This window comes from Cenococcum geophilum, assembly GCF_001692895.1.
Source record: "Cenococcum geophilum 1.58 unplaced genomic scaffold K441scaffold_55, whole genome shotgun sequence".
NCBI lineage: Eukaryota > Fungi > Ascomycota > Dothideomycetes > Gloniales > Gloniaceae > Cenococcum > Cenococcum geophilum.
This window is the reverse complement of record NW_027137613.1, coordinates 826236-847117: the sequence shown is the minus strand read 5'-3', so window position 1 is coordinate 847117 and position 20882 is coordinate 826236. Positions and strand designations below refer to the sequence as shown.

At 48.8% G+C, this 20882-nt stretch overlaps 7 protein-coding genes across 7 annotated transcripts; 4 read left to right on the top strand and 3 right to left on the bottom strand.

Moving 5' to 3' along the window:
- Window positions 1-2832: 2832 nt before the first annotated feature.
- Window positions 2833-4594, top strand: K441DRAFT_708234 (GroES-like protein). Its single transcript, XM_067653765.1, has 4 exons — window positions 2833-3249; window positions 3387-3434; window positions 3516-3974; window positions 4173-4594. Exons 1-4 carry the CDS (start codon window positions 2968-2970, stop codon window positions 4443-4445), a joined length of 1062 nt encoding a protein of 353 aa, XP_067499112.1. The 5' UTR covers window positions 2833-2967; the 3' UTR covers window positions 4446-4594.
- Window positions 4595-6695: 2101 nt separating this feature from the next.
- Window positions 6696-8955, bottom strand: K441DRAFT_276280 (hexokinase-2). The gene is made up of 2 exons (XM_067640906.1): window positions 8194-8955; window positions 6696-8064 (listed from the first exon to the last, which is right to left on the bottom strand). The coding sequence occupies exons 1-2, from the start codon at window positions 8727-8729 to the stop codon at window positions 6903-6905; spliced, it is 1698 nt and encodes a 565-aa protein (XP_067499111.1). The 5' UTR covers window positions 8730-8955; the 3' UTR covers window positions 6696-6902.
- A 280-nt stretch (window positions 8956-9235) lies between these two features.
- Window positions 9236-10109, top strand: K441DRAFT_583555 (uncharacterized protein; the record flags this gene model as incomplete). Its single annotated transcript, XM_067644500.1, has 4 exons — window positions 9236-9393; window positions 9452-9553; window positions 9604-9913; window positions 9975-10109. The coding sequence occupies 4 exons, from the start codon at window positions 9236-9238 to the stop codon at window positions 10107-10109; spliced, it is 705 nt and encodes a 234-aa protein (XP_067499110.1).
- A 286-nt stretch (window positions 10110-10395) lies between these two features.
- K441DRAFT_667473 (adaptin ear-binding coat-associated protein 1 NECAP-1) lies at window positions 10396-11805 on the bottom strand. Its single transcript, XM_067649844.1, has one exon. It carries the CDS (start codon window positions 11533-11535, stop codon window positions 10654-10656), a length of 882 nt encoding a protein of 293 aa, XP_067499109.1. The 5' UTR covers window positions 11536-11805; the 3' UTR covers window positions 10396-10653.
- Window positions 11806-11895: 90 nt separating this feature from the next.
- On the bottom strand, window positions 11896-13243 carry K441DRAFT_667472 (uncharacterized protein). The gene is made up of 6 exons (XM_067649843.1): window positions 13095-13243; window positions 12969-13045; window positions 12612-12911; window positions 12410-12558; window positions 12273-12360; window positions 11896-12221 (listed from the first exon to the last, which is right to left on the bottom strand). The coding sequence occupies exons 1-6, from the start codon at window positions 13095-13097 to the stop codon at window positions 12134-12136; spliced, it is 705 nt and encodes a 234-aa protein (XP_067499108.1). The 5' UTR covers window positions 13098-13243; the 3' UTR covers window positions 11896-12133.
- A 287-nt stretch (window positions 13244-13530) lies between these two features.
- On the top strand, window positions 13531-15322 carry K441DRAFT_708229 (uncharacterized protein). Its single transcript, XM_067653764.1, has 2 exons — window positions 13531-14112; window positions 14186-15322. The coding sequence occupies exons 1-2, from the start codon at window positions 13563-13565 to the stop codon at window positions 15145-15147; spliced, it is 1512 nt and encodes a 503-aa protein (XP_067499107.1). The 5' UTR covers window positions 13531-13562; the 3' UTR covers window positions 15148-15322.
- A 3399-nt stretch (window positions 15323-18721) lies between these two features.
- On the top strand, window positions 18722-20860 carry K441DRAFT_619358 (uncharacterized protein). Its single transcript, XM_067645871.1, has 3 exons — window positions 18722-19245; window positions 19301-20032; window positions 20145-20860. The coding sequence occupies exons 1-3, from the start codon at window positions 19215-19217 to the stop codon at window positions 20480-20482; spliced, it is 1101 nt and encodes a 366-aa protein (XP_067499106.1). The 5' UTR covers window positions 18722-19214; the 3' UTR covers window positions 20483-20860.
- Window positions 20861-20882: the final 22 nt, after the last annotated feature.

The following is a 20882-nucleotide window of genomic DNA, read 5'->3' as shown; positions in this document are numbered from 1 at the left end:
CTATATATATAAATCGTCTACTAGTCTTATCTCTTTTACTATATAGTAACTCTAACTACTTTTATAGTCTTTAATATAGTAACCCTGTTTCCTGTAATTTATATAAGCTTCTTCTGTAAACTATTTTTCTTATTATAGAGTCCGCCTAAACGTCTTTTACTATTAAGATTCCTAATTTGGCCTCTGCTTCTTAAACCTTTAATTACTTAATATTTATCCTCTAGGTTTCCATAGTTATTTATTCTATTTTTAGTTTTCTTTAGTACTACTTAGGTCTATTAGCTCTACGCCATACTATAGTTTTTAACTTTAACTTTATTATTACGTACTCTACGCCTTATATAACTATAGAACTCTATTCTAACCCTTCTTAGTCTACTCTCTCTGGTAGATTCTATTATTAATCTTAATTGCTTAATTAATTAATTTCCTAAGAGTATCCGCATCTTTTATTAGAATAATTATGTCCTAGACTTTTACCTTAAGTCCCTATTTATACTATACTATAAGCGCCCTATTGTTCTATTTAACTTATATAGCCAATATTTAAAACTGCGTCATATACTTAATTACTAGGGTTTATTATACTAGGTTTTAAAGCTTTTATTCTACCGTTATAATTGCCTCTAGGTCTCTAAATATTTATATTAATTATTCTATAAACCCGTTCTAACTGGCAAATATATATTATATATTTTAGTTAGTAGTTATTATGCTATATTCCTATATCTCCGTAAGATATAGTTTAAACTACTTAAGTGCCCTCCCTATTAGGAATAGACCTGTATAGGCTACTTAGTTAATAGATGTTACTAGTTTTACTCCTTATATAACCTTAAAGTGCATTTATATAAGGAATCCTTTAAGTTTTAACTTCTCCCCTAAGAATTACTTAATGAATAGTAGCTTAACCTTTACTGCTCTAATCCCATTAATCCTTTCTTTAAGTATCCTGTTGTTATCTATTAATTAATTAACTATTTTCTATAGCTATCTAATAGTAACTAGTTACGAGTTAGTATCTATTATACTAGTGTTATTAACTAATCCTAAGGTAGTCGCCGCTGTGGACGCCGTTATAGCTACTGCTTTTAGTAGCATATTATTTAACTTCTTTTACAATAACCTTAGTAGTGAATATGTAATAAAGCCTTGTAGGAAATACTATAGTAAACTTATTAGTGGGCTAGGTATATAGGTATAGAATAGTTAATAACGTAAATATAACTAGTAGAGTAGTTACCTAATAGATTAACTTTAATTATGTTTTAAGATTTACTACAAAGAAAAGAACTATCTGGGTAGGGACTGTGGTCCTTTAAATACACAACCGTACTCCTAAGAAATCCTCCTTATACGTAAGGTACGTCTTGTACGTCTTATACGTAAGGTACGTAAGTTCCTCCCGTTCCTTTTGTTTAATACGTAGCACATTATATGACCTCGGTTACCATTCCTCGTCACATGGTTCTACCGGCTCCATTCTAGACCGTGCCTCGATTAACCAACTAGCTGCTTCCGACTCCTCTCCTAGTAGTCGTAACATCGTACTTAAAGCGTCCGTAACAATATATAGACTTAATTTTAGTAAAACTAGACTTTGGTTAAAATAAGTATAAATAGAAAGTCGCGAAGCTTAAATAAAGCTAATATTAGCTATAAAGTTCTTCCCCGTGGATATAGTACGATAATTGCGGGGATAGCCTTAAATAAACGACGCCAAATCTAGAGTCTAGGAATATCACTCCTAGCTCGACCCAATGAGGATGTGTCGATTACCTCCGCGCCATAGTTTCTCCACACCCTAGCTTCGGCTTCTGTTGATGTCGGCAAACTAGCATGTCTCATGGCACTTTAAGCCGATCGACATGCGATAACAGACCCCCTTACTAGCATAAACGAAAGTCTACTTCTCTACATTCCCTAACGGATATTACTTAGTGCGATGGATATCTATACACAGGCCTTGCGAGTATTTCCCTTGCAACTGTATGGCCCGCTCGTGAAGTTAGGGATTAGGGGTTAAGGATGGATGGCAGGCAGTATGCTTGGCTTACGAACCGTTACTCTAGATAACTACGAAGCATTTTACCTTATGAGATGGAATATTTATAATCATAATGTTACGATCCTTAGTCTTATTAATTATTACCCGTTATAAAATGCTAGAGAGATTAATGGCATCGGCCATGACCGTCTAATAGATCAGGTGAGGAAGCTGATTAACTCAAACATCAGGCCAACCGCTCCATAGACTTCAACCCCCCCATGCCAGCACCGCCCTAATTCTCCGGTATCTCTTTGGTGCCTGGCACACAAAAAAACGATTTACAGTGCCGCCAAGTCAGACCATGTCAGCGCACCGCAACTTCTTCATGCACAATTGCGCCTTCCATCGCTTTACATCATCCGCCCCGCAGAGTCGTAAGACCATCATCCGATGCTCCAGTCAGGAAATCCCCCGACATGTAACCCTCAAACCCCTCTACGCTGCACTTGTTGCATAGAGCCACCAAAGATAGCCAATTGCTGCATTGCAGTATGCTTCTAGAGCTGTAGTCACGTTCCGGAGGTGCTTCCGCTGGAGAGAGAGAGAATACCAATACGGGAACGCGCCGTTCCCAACAGTTCTAGAAGATGGTCGAAGCTTAATCCTTCGCGCCCATTGCCGTGACCCTGGAACGGCTGGAAGGGGAGGTGCGGTCCAAGGTGGGTTTGGGAGGTCTCGAGCTTTGCTCTGGTGACGGCCGTCATTCGATATATAAAGTCCCTGACGTCTGTTCTCAAGTGGGGCTCTACTCTACAGCACATTACTCAATTACCAATTCTCCACCTACGAGATTCTAATCCCTCGCAACTCTCCTCTTCTCATTTCCCACAAACACAGCTTAATTACAGTACCAAGCACCCTTCTCTGCCACATACCTCAAACTCTCACTTAGTCAATCCAACAAACAACTCGCAGCAATGGCCCCAGAAATCCCCCAGATGCAATGGGCGCAGGTCATCGAGAAGACGGGCGGTCCAGTTCAATACAAGCAAATCCCTGTGCAAAAGCCCGGCCCGGACGAGGTCCTGATCAACATCAAGTTCTCGGGCGTATGCCACACTGACCTGCACGCTCTTAACGGCGACTGGCCTCTGCCAACCAAGCTGCCACTCGTCGGCGGCCACGAGGGCGCTGGTGTTGTCGTCGCGAAGGGCGAGCTGGTCACGGATATAGAGATTGGTGATCATGTGGGTGTGAAGGTTGGTGCAGCTCTATCTAGTCCGGGAAACTCAATTGAGGCTTTGCGAGAACCCCCTCCCTCAACTCCTCCCTGCCACTCCCCTCTCTAAACCTCAATCCTATCGATTTTACACTAACGATTGGCTTCGCGATGTAGTGGATCAACGGAAGCTGTCTCGCCTGCGACTTTTGCCAGCAATCAGACGTGAGTCGACCCTCTCCCCCATTCCCCCCACCATACCTCCTCCATCCCCCGAACTGACACTCTAACATTCCATTCCTTCAGGAACCCCTCTGCCCGCACGTACTCCTCTCAGGCTACACAGTCGACGGCTCATTCCAGCAATACTGCATCGCCAAAGCCGCGCACGTCGCGCGCCTACATAAAGACATCCCGCTCGACGCCGTCGCGCCCGTCCTCTGCGCCGGCATCACCGTCTACAAAGGGCTGAAAGAGTCCGGGGCGTGGGCGGGCCAAACCGTCGCGATCGTCGGCGCGGGCGGCGGGCTGGGGTCGCTGGCGCAGCAGTACGCGAAGGCGATGGGGCTGCGGGTGATCGCGATCGATACGGGGGATGAGAAAAAGAAGATGTGTCTGGAGCAGTTGGGCGCGGAGGCGTTTGTGGATTTCGCGACGAGCAAGAACGTCGTTAAGGATGTGCAGGCGCAGACGGAGGATGGGCTCGGTCCGCATGCGGTCATTTTGGTGGCGGTTAATGAGAGGCCGTTTCAGCAGGCTGCGGAGGTATGGTTGGCTGTTTTCTTTCCTTCCTCCTTTTTCCTTTCTCCTATCCCTTTCACGCCCCCCTTTTGTCCTTTCTGCCTCCTTTTCCCCTGTTCTATTTACGGCTCTTCGACAACCCCTCACCCCTTTCCTCCCTAACTCCCTGCCACTCCCGCTCTCTCTCACCCCCGCTCCACACATCAACTAACACTCCCCCAGTACGTCCGCCCCCGCGGCTCCGTCATCTGCATTGGCATGCCCGCCGGCGCGTATCTGAAAGCGCCCGTCTTCGAGACCGTCGTCAAGATGATCGCCATCAAGGGCAGCTACGTCGGCAACCGCAAGGACTCGGCCGAGGCGATCGACTTCTTCCGCCGCGGGCTCATCAAGGCGCCTTACAAGGTCGTCGGCTTGTCGGAGCTGCAGATGGTTTATGATAAGATGCAGGCGGGTGAGATTGCGGGGAAGTATGTTTTGGATACTTCGAAGTAGGGGTGGGGGGTTAAAAAAGAGTTTGTGCTGGGCTTGGGTTTTGCTCTTGTTGGTCACGGCCGTGGTTGTGGATGAGATGACGAGCCGTGGTTGTGGTAGGGTATCATATCATTTCCTTTATTCCTTTACTGTAAATATGCTCTTGGCTGCTACTTCCTGTCTGTTTGTCATAGACACTAAATCAATCCTCTAACCTAAACGCAATTGTTCGCACCCCGAGACTTGCTGAAAAGCGTCGATTGGCCGACTCCATGGCATTCGGTCAGCAGTGCGGTAAAGAGGTTTCTGAAAAGCGTCAAATGTGCGCGATGCTCGGTATATACTATCACAAGTAGATACGGAGCATGTATTTCGTCCCATCGTACCATAAACCCCATTCAAGAGAGCCCCCGCCTCCAATCCGAAGCCTCGCAGGGACAGCTAAACCAACATCTTCGTGGGCATCCACCCATCCATAACCTAGCTATAAACCCAGCCCTAAACCCAGCCACCATCTCCTGCCCAACATCCTCCCCAACCTCCCCAAGCCCATATACCTCCGCACCTCGCCGGGCCGCCTCGCCCTCCGCACACGCCAGCCTAGCTCCACCCTGCTCTTCCGCTCCCTCTCCCTCTCCCTCTCCCACCCACGCTCCCCGCTCCTTCCCCCACCTTCTCCACCCCGCTACACACCTCCCCCGAACTCCCCGGCAGCTCCGCCTTATACGCGAAACCCCGACCCCTGCCACCCGGCACCAGCACCAGCGCCATCAACACCCGTAGCACTACAGCAGCCGGCTTAGCATCCCCTCCGTCCTCCGCACTATCCTACTGAGAGCAGGAGCGCGACCGTGACCGCGACCGCAGATAGAATCACATCGCCGTAGCGCTAGCGAGGAAGAGGACGAAATGGACGCCGACGATGAGTTTCGTCTGCCTATCCGGCGAGTACGCCGAAGGAAGCCGCGGCGTAGCTAGCGTAGTCCTGTGTGTTTGTCGGGAGGGGCAGGATGGGCGGGATGCTGGGTGGGGGCCTTGAGCGGCGAAGGCGTCGCGCTGGGGTGAGACTTCGGAGCGGTCTATCGCCGGCAGTGCTGGCCGCAGCTGCCGGGGGTGGTGGCAGAGCCATGTGTTTTGCCAGGAAGATATTGCATTTCCCTCGAAGCATGGGATGATCGCGGGAATCAGCTTGCTTGCCTGCGGCGTAATAACATGGTGGAAGTTGTGCTGTAGAAGTGGCGAAGAAAAGTCTGAGAAGGTGTATGCAGATAAAAGCTTCGTACTTGAGCATTTGAAAGCATTGGTTTCTGTATTTCGACAATTAGAACGGCTAACAATATGCGTGTCCTTCGTGGCGTATCCAATTGGTGATTATCTTCTGGCAGTTGACGGAAATATGTAAGGATTGAATGATTGATTAAGTTATCTTGACATCGGTGATTTGGTCGCGTTATTTGAAAAGTATTGATGCGGATTGATTTATTACTCCGTCATAGCACGTTAGCATATGGACCGGATCAGGTGAAAATACTCTTCCAAGAGAACCAAAGTCCTTATAGTCCAGAAGCAGTATTAAAAAGGTGTGCCAACAGCTCATTAGGAATTTCTAGGTTTAGTTGTTCAAATCCCCGCACGCCGCAGTGATTCATGAGTTTCTTAGTATACGAGGCCTTAGCAACAGGTATTCGGCTGTGAGGCCGGCGTTCCTGAAAGAGCCATAGGAGGTAGCAAAGATAGAAACGGCGTATTTACTTAAACGGACCTGATGAAATGTGTGGGTGGTATCGCTGCCGCAGTCGTGGAACTTTCAGCCGGGGTAGGTAGCCATTTGTCGTGTATCAAAGACTTGTTTGCGGCCTTAGATGATGGAAACCTACCGTGCGAATGGAGGAGTATTCAAAGCGCACTGACGGGTAGCTGCACTTCTTGCGACCGAAAACCGCAAACATATGATAAGGCGGCCACAAAATGTCGGCCGAGAGAAACAAGAGAAGATATGTTTCCTAGTGCATTCCGGATGCTTGCAGAAACCTTTTCAAGAATGGGATCCGCACTAAAAAACTAGTACGGGATGGGAAAGTAACACCTCTTGATATGTCTGCTCTTGTTTGTTTCTTGCGGTTAACGGGTAGTTGCATCTTGATCTTAGGGGTAAAGAATCTTGACTCGAGTTGATAGAACGGAATACTGCAATAAGTGTGCGACATGCAAAAAGGTGCAAAAAGGTTGCGCAATGACCGTTTATAGGAATTAGTCCACCATTTCCTTGCCTCAAGCAGGAATTTCCGAGCAGAGAAAACGGATAACGAGACGAAACACTCTACAACGCCTGCTGGAAACAATCGAAACCGACCGTCTAAGAGCACATCGATAATCTGGTAAACAAGTATGGTGAAATGATATTTAGATCAATATCATGGACCTAAACCTGGCACCATCTAAATTTCCCAAGCCCGCAATGCAATGCCGAGCGCCGGCCTAAGCTGCGCCATCAGTCATGCCCGCTAACACAGCAGCGCCAATAGTGCCGCCATCCAACGCCTCCCGAAGAACAACTCTTTTGGATTTATTCTTTATTGACCCCTTGCTTACAAGAATGTCAATCCAATTCTGACAAGTATCAAGCCATTCCGGATACTGCGAAATTGTGCCCCCAGTGTAAGCAACGACCAACTCCTCGATATCTGCTTCGGCTTGGGTATCTCCATTTTCATATTCTTCCGCAGGTTTAACTGCAACGGATTTGTTTTGCTGGGTCGAGACCAATTGAATATCTCCGACACAAGCAAGCAGTCCAACTATTGCTGCTGCAATGAGTGCCGAAGATCGGATCTGGACAGCTTGAGCTATCGCACGGAGCAAGTTGATTTTTTCTACAGTCCAGAAGATGCCGTTATGTGTTGGAGGCGTGGGGAAGAGCGCCTCTAGGTCCAAATCGAGTGTCCTAGTATCTTCCGGCGCAACCTTTGTGGCAAGGAATCTTGTAGATATCGAGTTTTTCCGCTCCAGTGCAGTAGGTAGACCGACTACACCACCTAAAGCACTTTGGCTTGATAATAGGTCGAGTAAGACAAGCCGCACAATCTCGCCGAGATATCGCCCTGCAGTCATGTATTCGAAAGGTTGGAAGCCAGGTGCTTCACTCTTCCTGTCCAATTCCATATCCCATTTAGTTCTTATTCCGAGGTCGACAAGAGGAATATCAGTGCCTCGAATGGTCCACTCGGTATTTATAACCACGGTTTTGTTTGGATCATCCTGACCGGGCAGAGCAAGCGCATCAATCTTTGACGGGTGGAGATAGTCAAGCTTCATAGGGACTGTCGCGTTTGTGCCTGTTCCGACAATGAGTCCCATAGCCACGCGGCTATTGGCAGTTGACCTCGTAGCATATGCCAGGGATGCGAAAGTGGCCACGGTATCATTTGTGATAGCAGCAATACGTAGCCTAGGCAGTTTCGACAATTTCCTTCTCTTGTTCGACGGCGTTTCCTCGGAATGATTGAGCTCGCCATTGGTACTTCTTTCTTGTAGATGACGTGCATAGCCAGATAGAAGCATTTTGCCAAGGTTGAGGTCAGATGTGATCGCAAAGCCTTTGCCCATGGGCATCAGCGTAGCTTCCGACATTGAAGACTGCCTGAGTAAAGGTGTCTATCAGCTGCAATTCCTTAAATAGAATTATACTGGGGAACAACACGGTTCATTTCTGTTTTTCTGCGATGACAAAAATATGAAAATATGTTTTAGTATGAAAAAGGAGTCATACGTCATTGGAAAGCTGAAAGTAATGCCCAGAGGTAGCTCATCGTCAAAAGGTGCTTCTGCAGAACCGACTTCAGAAGCTTCGTTGAGCGCGTCTGTGATGACTTCGGCAATGCAGTCACCAATCCATGCAAAGAGGTCCTCCGCTTGGTCCATCTTCAAATGCTCTTCGATCGGCCAGGCTTTCTCGTGAGACCTGCTGATTTTGGGAAATTTTGCATTGTTAGAATGAGGAGCAGTAACCGGGGAGCCATCCTCATTCTCCCCAAGAAGCTCAATGAATCCGACTCTTAAATTGGTTCCACCAACGTCGATGGTCAGGAACTTGCCTCTCTCCTTTCCAGTGGGCAGAATAGTGACTGGGGTGGTCAGAAAATGCTCCGTTGAAGTTTTAGCTAGCAGTCGGTATGTTTCCGAGAATTTTTGTGCTAGTTCAAGTAAGCTGGCCTCATCGACGCGCCGTGTAAGAGGCGAGAGCAATTCATGCACAGCACTCTCATCGCAAATAGCTTTTTCAAGATTATCCATGGCGAGGCCCATGAATGAAGGCCAATGAGAGAGAAAGAGGTAAGTACTCAATCAACAATGACAATTTTATGCGCCATATAGCAGACAATTGGCGCACAAGAGGAAGTTGCGGAGTGAAGGAAATTCGATATTACAAAACGCAACAGCGGGAGAATAAAAGAAAAGAGATCACCTAGGCGCCCGGTAAAGGGGCGTGAAGGTTGGCTGAAGAATAAGAGAGCCTGGAGGTTGGGTGGCTGCATATGAGGTTGCTGTGGAGTGTCACTGCCGCAATCCTAAAAGGGTTGGTCTGTGCCGAGCAGCCCTGCAATAGTGCGCTCGCGTCCAAACGGGCCTAGAAGTCCCAAAGTTGACTGAGGCTGAAATCTGACAGCACTGCCATCATCTCGCATCAGCGCCTTCATGACATTAAAAATTTATCAGCATCCGACTTTATATAGGCGGCCCCCCGTCCCGTTACCTCTGCTCCGAACATCATGGACGCGAAGACACCACCCTTCCCTACCACCGAAAACACCATGCCTCGACGACCATTGACCGGGAAGCCCAATCGCTTCCATTCCGCTGCTTTTGTTTTCATTATCGGCCTTTTCTGGCTTGCAAGGAGCTTCCAGTGTCAGGATCCAACTCATGATCATTTCACTGAAATGAAGGTCCCTCTCGAGATACACATAATGTCCGTCTCATCGCTCTCCGCTGCTTCCCGCCCTTTCTGACCAAGTCCTACTACTCAGGTCGAAATGCCCCGACGCTAGAGACTGCCTCCAACAGCTCATTCTTCCAACCATGCAAAATGTCTCCAGCAAAGTAAACTTTCGGCTTTCGTATATCGGAAGGTCCGTTTTCATCTTGTCTACATGCGAACTTCCTCCTAACAGTCCAACAGGGTAACAAACGATGACGATGGTGTACAATGCATGCACGGTCAAACCGAATGCCTTGGCAATATACTTGAGCTCTGCGCAGCTTCCTTATACCCGGACCCGAAGATATACCTTGGCTTCACCATGTGCCTCAGCCGCGACTACCAGGATATTCCAGAACGGGACTTAATAGAAGACTGCGCGTTGGAGCATGGCATCGACTTTGACAAACTCAATCACTGTGTGAGCCAGGATGGTGGGGCCTATGCAATGGGAATGCTGCGAGAGAGCGTGGAGAGAAGCGCAGAGGCAAACGTTACTAAGAGCTGTACAGTGAGTTCGCCCCTGAGCACCACAAAAAAGGGAAAAAAGAAAGATTCTAATCCCTTTCCAGGTCCGCCTAAACAACGAAATCCGTTGCATTCGGGATGGGGGCAAGTGGAAGGATTGTGAGGATGGCTTCACACCCGAGGACCTCGTCCGTGATATCGATAATTTGTACAAAGCCGCCCAGGGATGGTCGGATTGATGCGCCCGGTCTTCACGTTACATATGACGACACCTCATCTTACCAACTGGGCTTTATTTTTAACCTTCCCCAGATGGACAAAAGACTAGACATCCGTCCTCAGGCGCTGGCCGTCAGCATTTATGCATCGGCATAACTCTGCACTTCCAGCCCATTTCCGACCCGATTCGTGGAGTGGAGATGATCAGGACTTAGCATCCCCGGAGGATATACCTTCGAATATTACCTTGCAGCAATCCACCTCTCAGTGGCTTCAGAAGAGGTATACAAGGCCATAGGGGCCTAATTCTAGATGGAGGTTTGTATCCAGGACGTACGCCCGGATTCGCAATGGATTGTATAATACGTGCAAACGCAGCGGCGCTACTTGTAATCTACAGAATAGAAGTCATTAACACAAGTTTCCATCAAGGTTCTCCTAAACACCATGTAATGCAGCTAAATGGAAACTATGGTCGTGACTTCCTTATTACTCATTCCATACTCCTCGTATCCTCTATCCGTGAGATTTCACTGCCCCTCCCAATAGTATTAACTAGGGCCTCTATTGAAACTCCCCAAACTCGCCATCATCAAATCCTAAATCCTGCGGCGAGAAATTCTGCCTGCTCCTTCTCCTTTCCTCCTTGACTTCCCTCGCACTGGGGGGAGGCGGCAAAAACGGCATTCCAGCACCAGAACCCGTGCTGGCATTGCCGCTGCCAGGCGGGGGTCTGATGGAATACAACGCAGCCTCCTCCTTCCCCTCTCTCCCCCCGCCATCCTCCGCACTCCTCCCCCGTCTCCCGCGCCCGCCAATATTCACCGTGATCATCTCGCCCTCCTTGAGGCTAAAGTCGCGCTTCTCCTCCGCCTTCTTGGCCTCGGGCTGCGGCTTCCGCCCCGGCGCCGCCGCCGCGCCCGGGTTCTCCATCCCCAGCACCCGCCGCGCGTCCTGCAGCGCGATGCTGAAGTCGAACGCCTCGCTGCGCTCCTCGAAGCCCATGCCGAGCACGGCCTTGCGGCCGCCGTCGCCGACGACGCGCACCGCGAAGAACCGCGACGAGTCGAGCGCCTGCTCCACCGCCGCCGCCGCGTTGTACGGCGCCGCGGCGAACAGGGCGCCGTTCGACGGGTCCTCGAGCAGCAGTGTCGTGGTGACTTTTTCGGAGCTCGTGGTGGCGGAGGAGTTGAGGGGGGATGACGATGCGCCGGCGCCGGCGCCGGCGGCAGTTGGGTTCGGGATGGGGATCGCGGTCTCGAGGATGCGCAGCCTGGCGGTGAAAATCTGGCGCTGGTTGTTGTTTGCCGTCCACGAGGCGGCGCTGTAGCCTTTTGTCGAGGAGAGCGGCGGGATCTGGTAGATGTGGACTTTGGGCGCGATGAACAGGATGCGTTGGATGGCGTCTGGTGGCAGCGGTTGCCCCGTTGTTGGGTCTGTGTTCATGGTGGTTATGTGTGCTTTTGCTTTTCCTGTCGAGATGCCTCGAGCTGGGTTCGGAGGTGCTGGTGCCGCGAGAGCGGCGGATAATCGTGGAGGAACGTGTCCTCCGAACTCTGATACAGTGGGGTTGGAGTAAGTAAGGAGTGTCGGCTCGATTCGAAGAACGTGCTTGCAAGGTTCTGAGATATTTATTTCGACCGGGAAATGTATTTCAGCCACAGCCTGCCAGCAATTGTCGAATGGGCGTGCGGAGCGTGGACGCGGTAGAACGCGACAACTATTATAAGGTATGCTTTGTATAGTATGATTTCTGGAGATGATCAACACGCGTTTTAGTATGGAAATAGTGTTTCATATTGTCCAGGGGTCTTTAATATTGCAGAAGGCTGTTCAAGGATCATATCTGATCAATACTTCAAGATCGAACCAAGCATTTCTATTCTTATATGGTCATTGTCCTGATCTACGAGTCTATCTCTATATGCAAGTCGTAATGAAGGTATCTATCTAGGGCTAAGCTGCCGTCTAAGTTTCTCTGGGGAATCTATAATTCGGGTTAAAGGAGTTGTTCCACTGCCCCGTCAGCTTCAGGCTTTAGGCTTCAGGCTTCAGGCTTCAGGCCTGCTTCGCCAGCTTTATATTGCTCATAACCTTCGCGAGCAGCATCCTTGACGGAAATCTTTCCGGCCCTACGATTCCTGTTAGGGAATTATTTTACGATTGGGAGACAATAAACTTACACTATCTCCTTAGTCTTGGCCAGGATTGACTGCCAGCTCTCGAAAAGGGTAAAGGGGATGCTTTCCCTCGTACAGTAAGAAACTAAATCTGGCAGCTGGTCAGTAAAGAAATATTGGAAGTTGAATAGGACACGTACCATGACCCGTCTTTGCAAATAATAGGTCCGTCTCCTTGGCGGCAGAAAGGTCGGATACACCGTCACCGGCATAAAACATGGTTGGTCGAATTTCCTCCGGCAATTCCGCATATGGACGAAGCGTCAGGGACTTGTCGTGGCCAAATCCACTGAAAGATTTAGTTAGCTTTCCAAGCACTGCCCAAAGGCATTTCAAGCGAACCTCTCATCGTGAAAGGTGATCTCCCAACCACCCTCTTCATCAATGCTTTTTCCAGGTCGGGCAGCAACGTTGTTTGCAATAACCTGCATCTTCTCCGAGTCTGGTCCAACTAGAGAAGACAGAAGAGCTTTGATAATTGGTTCCATCCCAGATGAGAGGACCACTACTGGAATGTTGTTCTCAAGACTCCATTGGAAGAACTCCTTAAAATAGGGGTCGAGTTTGATGTTGTCAACAAGGAACTTGATGCACTCAGGATACGGCTTCTTAACACTGTCCATCATGTCCTTGAACGAGTCTCTGGCCAGTAGTGCTGAGCTTGAACGTAATACTAAGGTGATTCATGAAACCGCTTACCTGAATGTGGTACGGCCTTCAAGCGTATCGATATTGCCTTGACGGCGCTTTTTTTGTCCATAACCGATATTGTCGGTCTACATACGCATCAATGAGAGTTCTATCGTAGAGCGACTCTCCACCTACCATAAAATCATTGCCTGAGGTTTTCAGCTTGCATTCGATAACTCACGATATCGATAATGAATGAAAACTTTGGCGGGATTTGCGATTGTCGAATCTGGAGAACGGCGTTCTCATGTTCGAGGAAAGACAGGTCATTACTCACTGTCTTGGAGTGTAATAGTTCCGTCGAAGTCGGTGAAGAAGATGAATTTTGGGCCGGTCTGCATTGCGGGAAGGCCGGTTTGTGCGCCCATGATTGCCGTCAGACTTCGTAAACCTTCTGAGTGAAGAAATTCGGTCCTATGAAGATTTTGCAGGAAGAATGAGTTGTAGATAGCGGCTGAGAAAAAGTTATGGGTTTCAGTCATCCAAAGATGGCATCCCGGCATTTCGGTTGGCGGCGTTGAATGAAGGCTTGGCATGAAAGCCGCCTTTCCTTACAACTCCACATGCAACCCTCTTCATGTGAGCTCCACGCCACGGCTAGCAATGAGGCCAATGCTTCAGTATGCTTCGCGCTCGCTTTTCGAACATGCCGCTTCTCTGATATCGCCTAAAACTGGCAAGAGGGCGTTCGGACTTCTCGTTCAGTCGGCAACGAGATCATCGTCAGTATGCGTCCGGTGCCAATTCCGAGCTTCTTCTCTGTGGGATGGCAGAAGTCCTAGATTCCAAATACCTTCCGGCAACTTGTCGATATACGTTCCTAACCAGCCTTTCTCATCCTCGAGGATTCAATTAGGGAAACCTTCCGATCCTTCACAGCCCACAAAATCCGAGACCTCCCCGCAAACTACCCCTCCTCCACCCTCTTCGGAAGCTTCAGTCCCTCCCAAGAACGAACCTACAGTCTCCCGAGTACCACAGGAGGACCTTCCTTCACACCGAGAAGGCCAGAGATGGAATTTATCTAAGCGGTTAACTGAGATTATGGACGAACTTCTACCTAAGCTGGCAGTTGTAACTCAGAAAGTCAATAACTACACCGGAACAGATTATTCTGGTATTGAGGCATTAAGGCAGGCGATTAAAGAGCAAGGTATGGTTTCCTAATCATCTATTCGCACCGTTTTCCTGTCACTTATAGAGTCAGAAATTGACACGGCCATCAGAACAGGTAGTCAAATCCCGCCGCGCCGCCGTGGATGAAGCCAAACGGACTTTAGATGCAGCGCATGCTCAACAAGCTTCGGCTCAGAAAGAGGTGGTTGGGTTGCTAGAACGCAAGCATTCGTGGTCTGCAGTGGACCTCGAGCGCTATATGGCCTTAATTAGGTCAGAACATATCAATGACCAAGCTGTTCAGGCGGCAAAAGACAGCGTTCTGGCTGCTGATACAGCTCTGGAGGAAGCAAGGTCACAATTAGAAAAGAAGGAACGATCACAGTACCATGAAGAACAAATATGGAGCGATACAATTCGGCGCAACAGCACATGGGTAACATTTGGGCTGATGGGATTGAACATTTTCCTCTTGCTCACATCATTGGTTATCATCGACCCATGGAGAAGGAGACGGTTAGTGAGGGAGATCCGAAGTGCGCTGGACGAACAGAAACCAGTGCCAGCGCCTCCACCAGCACCCCTAGATGTTCCATTGGTGGAAGCTGCAATCGATTCGGTAGTAGAGCCTGCTGAGCTTTCGCTGGAAAGCCTAGGAGAGGCCAAGTCATCTGTCCAGAAACCTGTTCAAGAACCTGTTACTCCGATATCTTCCGATGCACAATCCCCAGTCACCGAAGCGGTAGCTGCATCGGCTGAAGAACTAAAATCGGCAGATTCTCCCGAGGTCTCAAAGCCTAGTGCAGTCGAAATGTCACAAGAAGTCGAAACTACTCCCCCGCATTCCGAGGATGCAAAGCCAGTAGGGTATATCCCTTCAACCACTTCCCCCTTGTCATGGCGAGACACATTGCCCGCGGCAATTCGACGATCCAAAGAATATTTTCACGATCTGTTCAGCGACAGACACATCACCGTGCGTAAGGTTGATCTGACTGCTGCTACCCTAGAAGGTGCCTGTGCGGGTGCAATCCTCATGAGCTTATTGCTCGTTCTGGTCAGACAAAAATAATTTTATTTGTAGAGTATCAACATCATGTATAGTATTTAAGTGTAAAACATTGGGCAAACGAGGTCCCAAGTTGACCAGTAGATGATCGAATAGTATTTAAAAAGGCCGTGTTTATGGTCAGTCTCAAAGCCATCCACCGTCTTCTAAATTCCATGAACGCTGACAGCCATCGGACTAATGCACGTCGATTTTCGTGCAAGCCAATGTCTGTGTTGACAGTTCTTAAAATGGCAGAGGGATTTGCTCTTATGGTTGAGGTTGACGATTGAGATATAAGAGATAATCTGACCTCTCAGATCTGGACATTACATTGCGAGTTTATCTCGTACCCAGACCACCTACACCACTCTGGCGCATCTGGTTGAAAGCGCGCGTTCATCACGCTAATCAAAATGCGTAGATTATACCTTAAAAAAGGGGCTGTTTGGATATTTATTAGCTTTTGCAGTCAAAAGTCACAACAACCACAGCTTTTATAAATATTCTAAAGAGATAAAGTTATTTAATAATATTTAGTAAATAACGGAAGGTAGCCCGATTTTTAATAAAACTATTAGTTATTTTACTATTAGCTAAGGAATTAAAGCGGTAATATTCTAAAATTTGTCAGGTGACGGAGTCAGCGTACCTCTTCGGGTACGATAAAACTGGCCCATTTGGCACGTGCGCAACCCACTTAAAATAATCGTCAATTTACACATACATTTAAGGAGGAGCTAGACCAAAAGAAGGTTCGGAAGCAGTACGAGTGGTACACAAAGCGGTTTCATAAATGTAGACGATTACACTGTCAAATGACGAGGTATTAGATCTAATATATGTGGTGTTTTGACTCTTGATTTTTGGGGGTTGCGCACGTGCCAAATGGGCCAGTTTTATCGTACCCGAAAAGCCTGGCAACTTGCCAGTCACTCGCTTACCTTTTGTCGGTAGGGAGCTTCCTGAGATCACGTGATCGTCACTTAGATAGTTATATAGAGTTGACTCAGCATGCTCAGACCAAGAAACCGATGAATATCCGCTGCGCGGATAATCGAATATCCGCAAGCTAACCTATTCGATCGATCGATCTGTTTCTGGTCTGAGCATCCTTGGCAAGCTTTTGGAGCCGAGCTTTGGCAAGCTTTTGGAAGCCGAGCCGCGCTTTATTTGTATGAGGCAAATCATTAACTTTGACGAAATTAATGTAAGTAACAGGCCACATCTATTATCCCTGTCAATACCTGCATTAGAGTCACCTTTATCAGGCGCTCTCTAATTGATGGATTTTCTCAGAACCAACTGCCGCCGGCTATGGGTGCATCTAAAAGGCGTGGAATAAACCCCTATTTTAATCTAGCAGGAACCAGTCTTCTCAAGCTTCTCGATGCAGAAAGACGGTAGTATATCTGGGCATCTGCATCTAGCGATGGATACTAGATGCAGGCTAAGATGCACTAAGCAACTAGAACTTCAAGCTTTCAAGACGCTTGGGGCGCGAACGTATGGACGTTCAACATACAATGGTCATTTATTAATATCCACAAAGCCGTTATATGGTAGTTTTACACCACTTCTCTAGCAACCAGTAGCATCGTAGCCGTGACAGGATTAACTAGCTACAAATAGTATTACAATAGGCAGAAGGAGAAGAGCAGGCCCAACAGCGACCTCGGCAGCAGCCTCTACAGACAACCTCTGCAATAGCCTCCACAAGCAGCCCTCCGCAACAGCCTTCGCAACAGCCTCCGCAACAGCCTCCGCAATAGCCTCCGCAACAGCCTCCGCAGCAATCTCCACAGCAATCTCCGCAGCAATCTCCGTAGCGGTCTCCGCAGTCTCCGCAGTAGCCTCCGTGCTATTGCTCCAGTTGTAACCAGCCACCGCCAACCCTTCTAACTTAGCGCGGTTTAAAACTTGCGAGATCCTGCTATATAACCAATAAAAAAGCTCTTACACCTAAAGGTTTAAGCGGACGCAGTTATATAAACTAATAACGGCTAGGCGGTTGCCTAGTAGCCTAGATAGTAGTGGCAAAGCAGCTAGAGTAGGGACGGTATGGCAGCAGTAGCAGTAATGGCAGTAGTGGCAGCAGTAGGGCAGCAGTAGGGCAAGCAAGTAGGGCAGTAGTAAGGTAGTAGCAGGTTAGTAGTAGGGCAGGTAGCAGGGCAGTAAAAATTAAGGGCTGTAAGTTCTTGGAAAATTTGGCAGAATTCTCGTATTGTACACTTTGGCAAACTATGTCACGGCTATTTTGAAATTAATGTCAGGAACGGGAAGGCAGGGAGACTTTTTATATAGACCATTTAATTCGCCAGAGGCTCAAAATAATAATCGAATGGATTTTCAAGCTACCTAAACTCGTTGTAATATAAAAAGTGAATATCCCGTAATATTAGCAATGTGGATTTAGCGACGTGCTTTACAAACGTCTGCCAAAGTGTCTCAGACCACACAGGGACAGATGGCCTAAACTGGTTTAGTGCCATCGGGCCGGATTTATCCGGCGTCCCATGTGGTCTGAGCATGCTGAGACAATATATAGAGTCGTTCTTCGCGACGACTCCACCTTATGGAGTCCCACACCATCATACACCTGCGTTCCAGTGTGACACCTTTTGCAGGTTTACCTGGTGACTGAGTGGTGCAGAGCTTGTCACCTCGCAGCATTCTTTAAAAAGCTGCTAATTAAAACTTTAGACCAAAATCGCATAGGAACTACAACACTACTTTATATAATTTTAGCAGCGTTTCAATCGGCTCAATATGCTTATAAACAATATGACCCAAATTTTAATAAAACTATCGGTTAACACTTGAGCGTCAACCAGTAGATATTTGAGCCCGCAAATCTCTACTAAAATTAGAACGGCGCCCCAGACCACCTACACGCTTATGTAATTCTGCACATGATTGTAGGTACAAATTGCGAGTTGCACAACCCCACCATTAGATCAGCGCCTGAATGACACCGCTTCCCAACCCCACCACACAAATATTTTTTTGACTGTCGGTGATGTAGATGGCAGTGATGCTAACTGAAATGATGAGGCAACTCCGAATTCCTAAAATTGGCCATGCTCGTCTACATGCGAAGGACGGTTAGCGTTGCCGAATTTACCACCGTCGTCTTTCTCGTCTAGAATTAGCAATCCGGACGACTAGCTTTGCTAGAGGTGCACAGCTAGCTTGATCAACGCAGCGCTAACCATCAGGACATGGCCATTCGCCTAGAACGGCCAGCCAAGGGCGCCACATATATTCGCTCTTCCACATTATACAGTATAAGCTAGAATAATGCGCGCGCAACTTGAGCTAGTAAAATCTGGGTCTGAATAATGCAGTGGAGCGACTTCTCCACAGATGGAATATCAAGCTTCCACATCCCGACGGTCCCGATGAAGCTAAACGGTGAGCTTCGTCAATAAGAGGGCCTGGCCCGACACCACTGTAGCTATTTTCTGCTGACTATGCTGGGGTAAGACGTCAGCACAGCCCCAAAACAGGCTCCCGGGTCAAGCGAGAAAGAAGCCGAAATAGAGTCGCGAATGCTGCCCACTGGGCCATGTCCTGGGAGATGTTGATTGCTGACATACAGACACCCACAGACAGAGGCTGCACCAGATGCCATGCTATTGGTGTCGATGAGCCCAGGAACATTCAGCCCTGTGGTGATTTTATGTGACGATTCTATCTCACGGTGCACCACTCATGCGCTTTGCGACCCCCACATCCATATGCTTACCGGAAGATCTCACTGACGATGTGCAAGACAACACTACTTATGAGAGGCCCATCACCCCAGATTATGCTACTCCACAATCATGAACCGCTGGCCATGACTACCTCTTATCTCCACATACCTCACAGATGTCTCTGATCTAGCGTTCTGTATCACTTCCAACCCGTGCCAATCCTCATCTATTCTCTCCTCTTCTCCTCCTACCTGCCAGCTTAATACCCTTTTCGTCTTCAGCTATTCTAATTCTTCTCTTTTTTTTATTATCTTTTTTTACTGCTGCATATACGATTTTACGACGACACGAATTTCTTCTCTTCAATTTTCAGTCGCCTTTGAATTCTATAAAATGGTTTATTCAGATATTCGTCTTCCGCTCCGTAAGCAGCACCAATTCGAGACTCATAACCACAGAGTACTGAACAATCCCTGCAGCTGGCTTCATCGCCCTCGACTGGATGCTCATGACGGTCGCCTTAATACCTATCCTCCTACGGCTATCACTCCGCCGGCGACACATTGGCTCACATCCCCTTTCTACCAACCTCTCGGATAGCTTCGTGATCATGGCCTGGCTCTCCGGAATCGTGCTAATCAGCATTAACGCTTGGAAAAACTCGCTACGAGAACGCTACGTCCACGCTCCTCCTTCATCACTCTACTACATGGTACCCTGGGACCAAGCTGCACACCTCCTCTACGTATCCTGGATCTCGCTCTTCTTCATCTACATCAGCTTGTGGTGCTCCAAAGCAGCCTTCCTGGCATTCTACTACTCGCTCTTCAGCCTGCAAGGCAAGCGCATCCGCATAGTCCTCTGGTGCGCCTCCATCTTCACTCTCGCAACCTTCATCTTGCACATGTGCCTGATCGCCTTCTGGTGCAGCCCGATCTCCAGCAACTGGAACATCGAAGGACACCTGTGCTCGGCCGTGCACAGCATCGAATCCGTGACCATCTCGACCTTCACGAACGTCGCCACCGACCTCGTCATCCTAAGTATCCCCGTCTCCACGCTCGCCGGCATGCGGCTGGGGAAGGCCGAGCGCACGGGGCTGATCTTCGTCTTCCTGATGGGCAGCGTCAGCATCGTCGCCGCGCTAGTCCGCTTCATTACGCTCAAGCTTGTCGAGCACGTGCCCCGCGCCGATATCACGCACACGATCGGTTCGTCCTCCCCCTTTCCCTCCCCTTCAACCAAACTCTGAAACCCGAACCCAAACCCGAACCTAAATTAAAAACCGAACCCTAAACTCCAAAAACTAACCCCCCCACACAGATGTCTGGGCTCTCGTCGAAATCGTCTCGAGTCTCCTAGCAGTCTGCCTCCCCAGCCTGCGCACCTTCGTGCGGCACCACCGCGCGACGCCCAAGGAATGCAGCCGTGCCGACTCGACCTCGCGCTCCGGCTCCGAGACGCCGCACGGCCTGCAGAGCACCGAGGAGCTAAGGCCCAAGCGCGCCATGACCGAGACGGCTGAGGAAGGGTATTTTCGAGGGCGGGATGAGGAGGTAGAGGGAGATGGCGATGGGGAGGGGGAGGGGGAGGGGGAGGGAGAGAAGGCGCCGAGGAAGCCGGTGGAGGTGTGGAGGGTGAGGGGAGTTGAGGAGTGCTGAGAAGAGGTACGGAGGTTGGAATATCTGATTGTTTAATCCAAATAATGATAGCGCGGCGTTTGAGCGGGTTTTGCATCGATTCACGGGACGGGATGGAATGGGATGGGATGAGATGGGGCAGTCCACAGACAATCAGTTAGCGTGCGGGCTACGGCTGAATTGATTGTACGGCGGTCCTCGCAGGACCCATTATGTCTGTCTTAGATACCAAAGAACACCGAGTTTACGATCCCGCCCCCGATCCCGCTTCTAGCCCCTTATATGCTTCTCCGTCCCATTCCCACTCCAACTCCCACTCCTACTCCCACTCCTACTCCAACACCCCTATACCAATCCCCCACTCGCACCCCCAAACCGCACCCCCTACCCCTCACCTCCACCGCCCCAATCCCCACCCCCC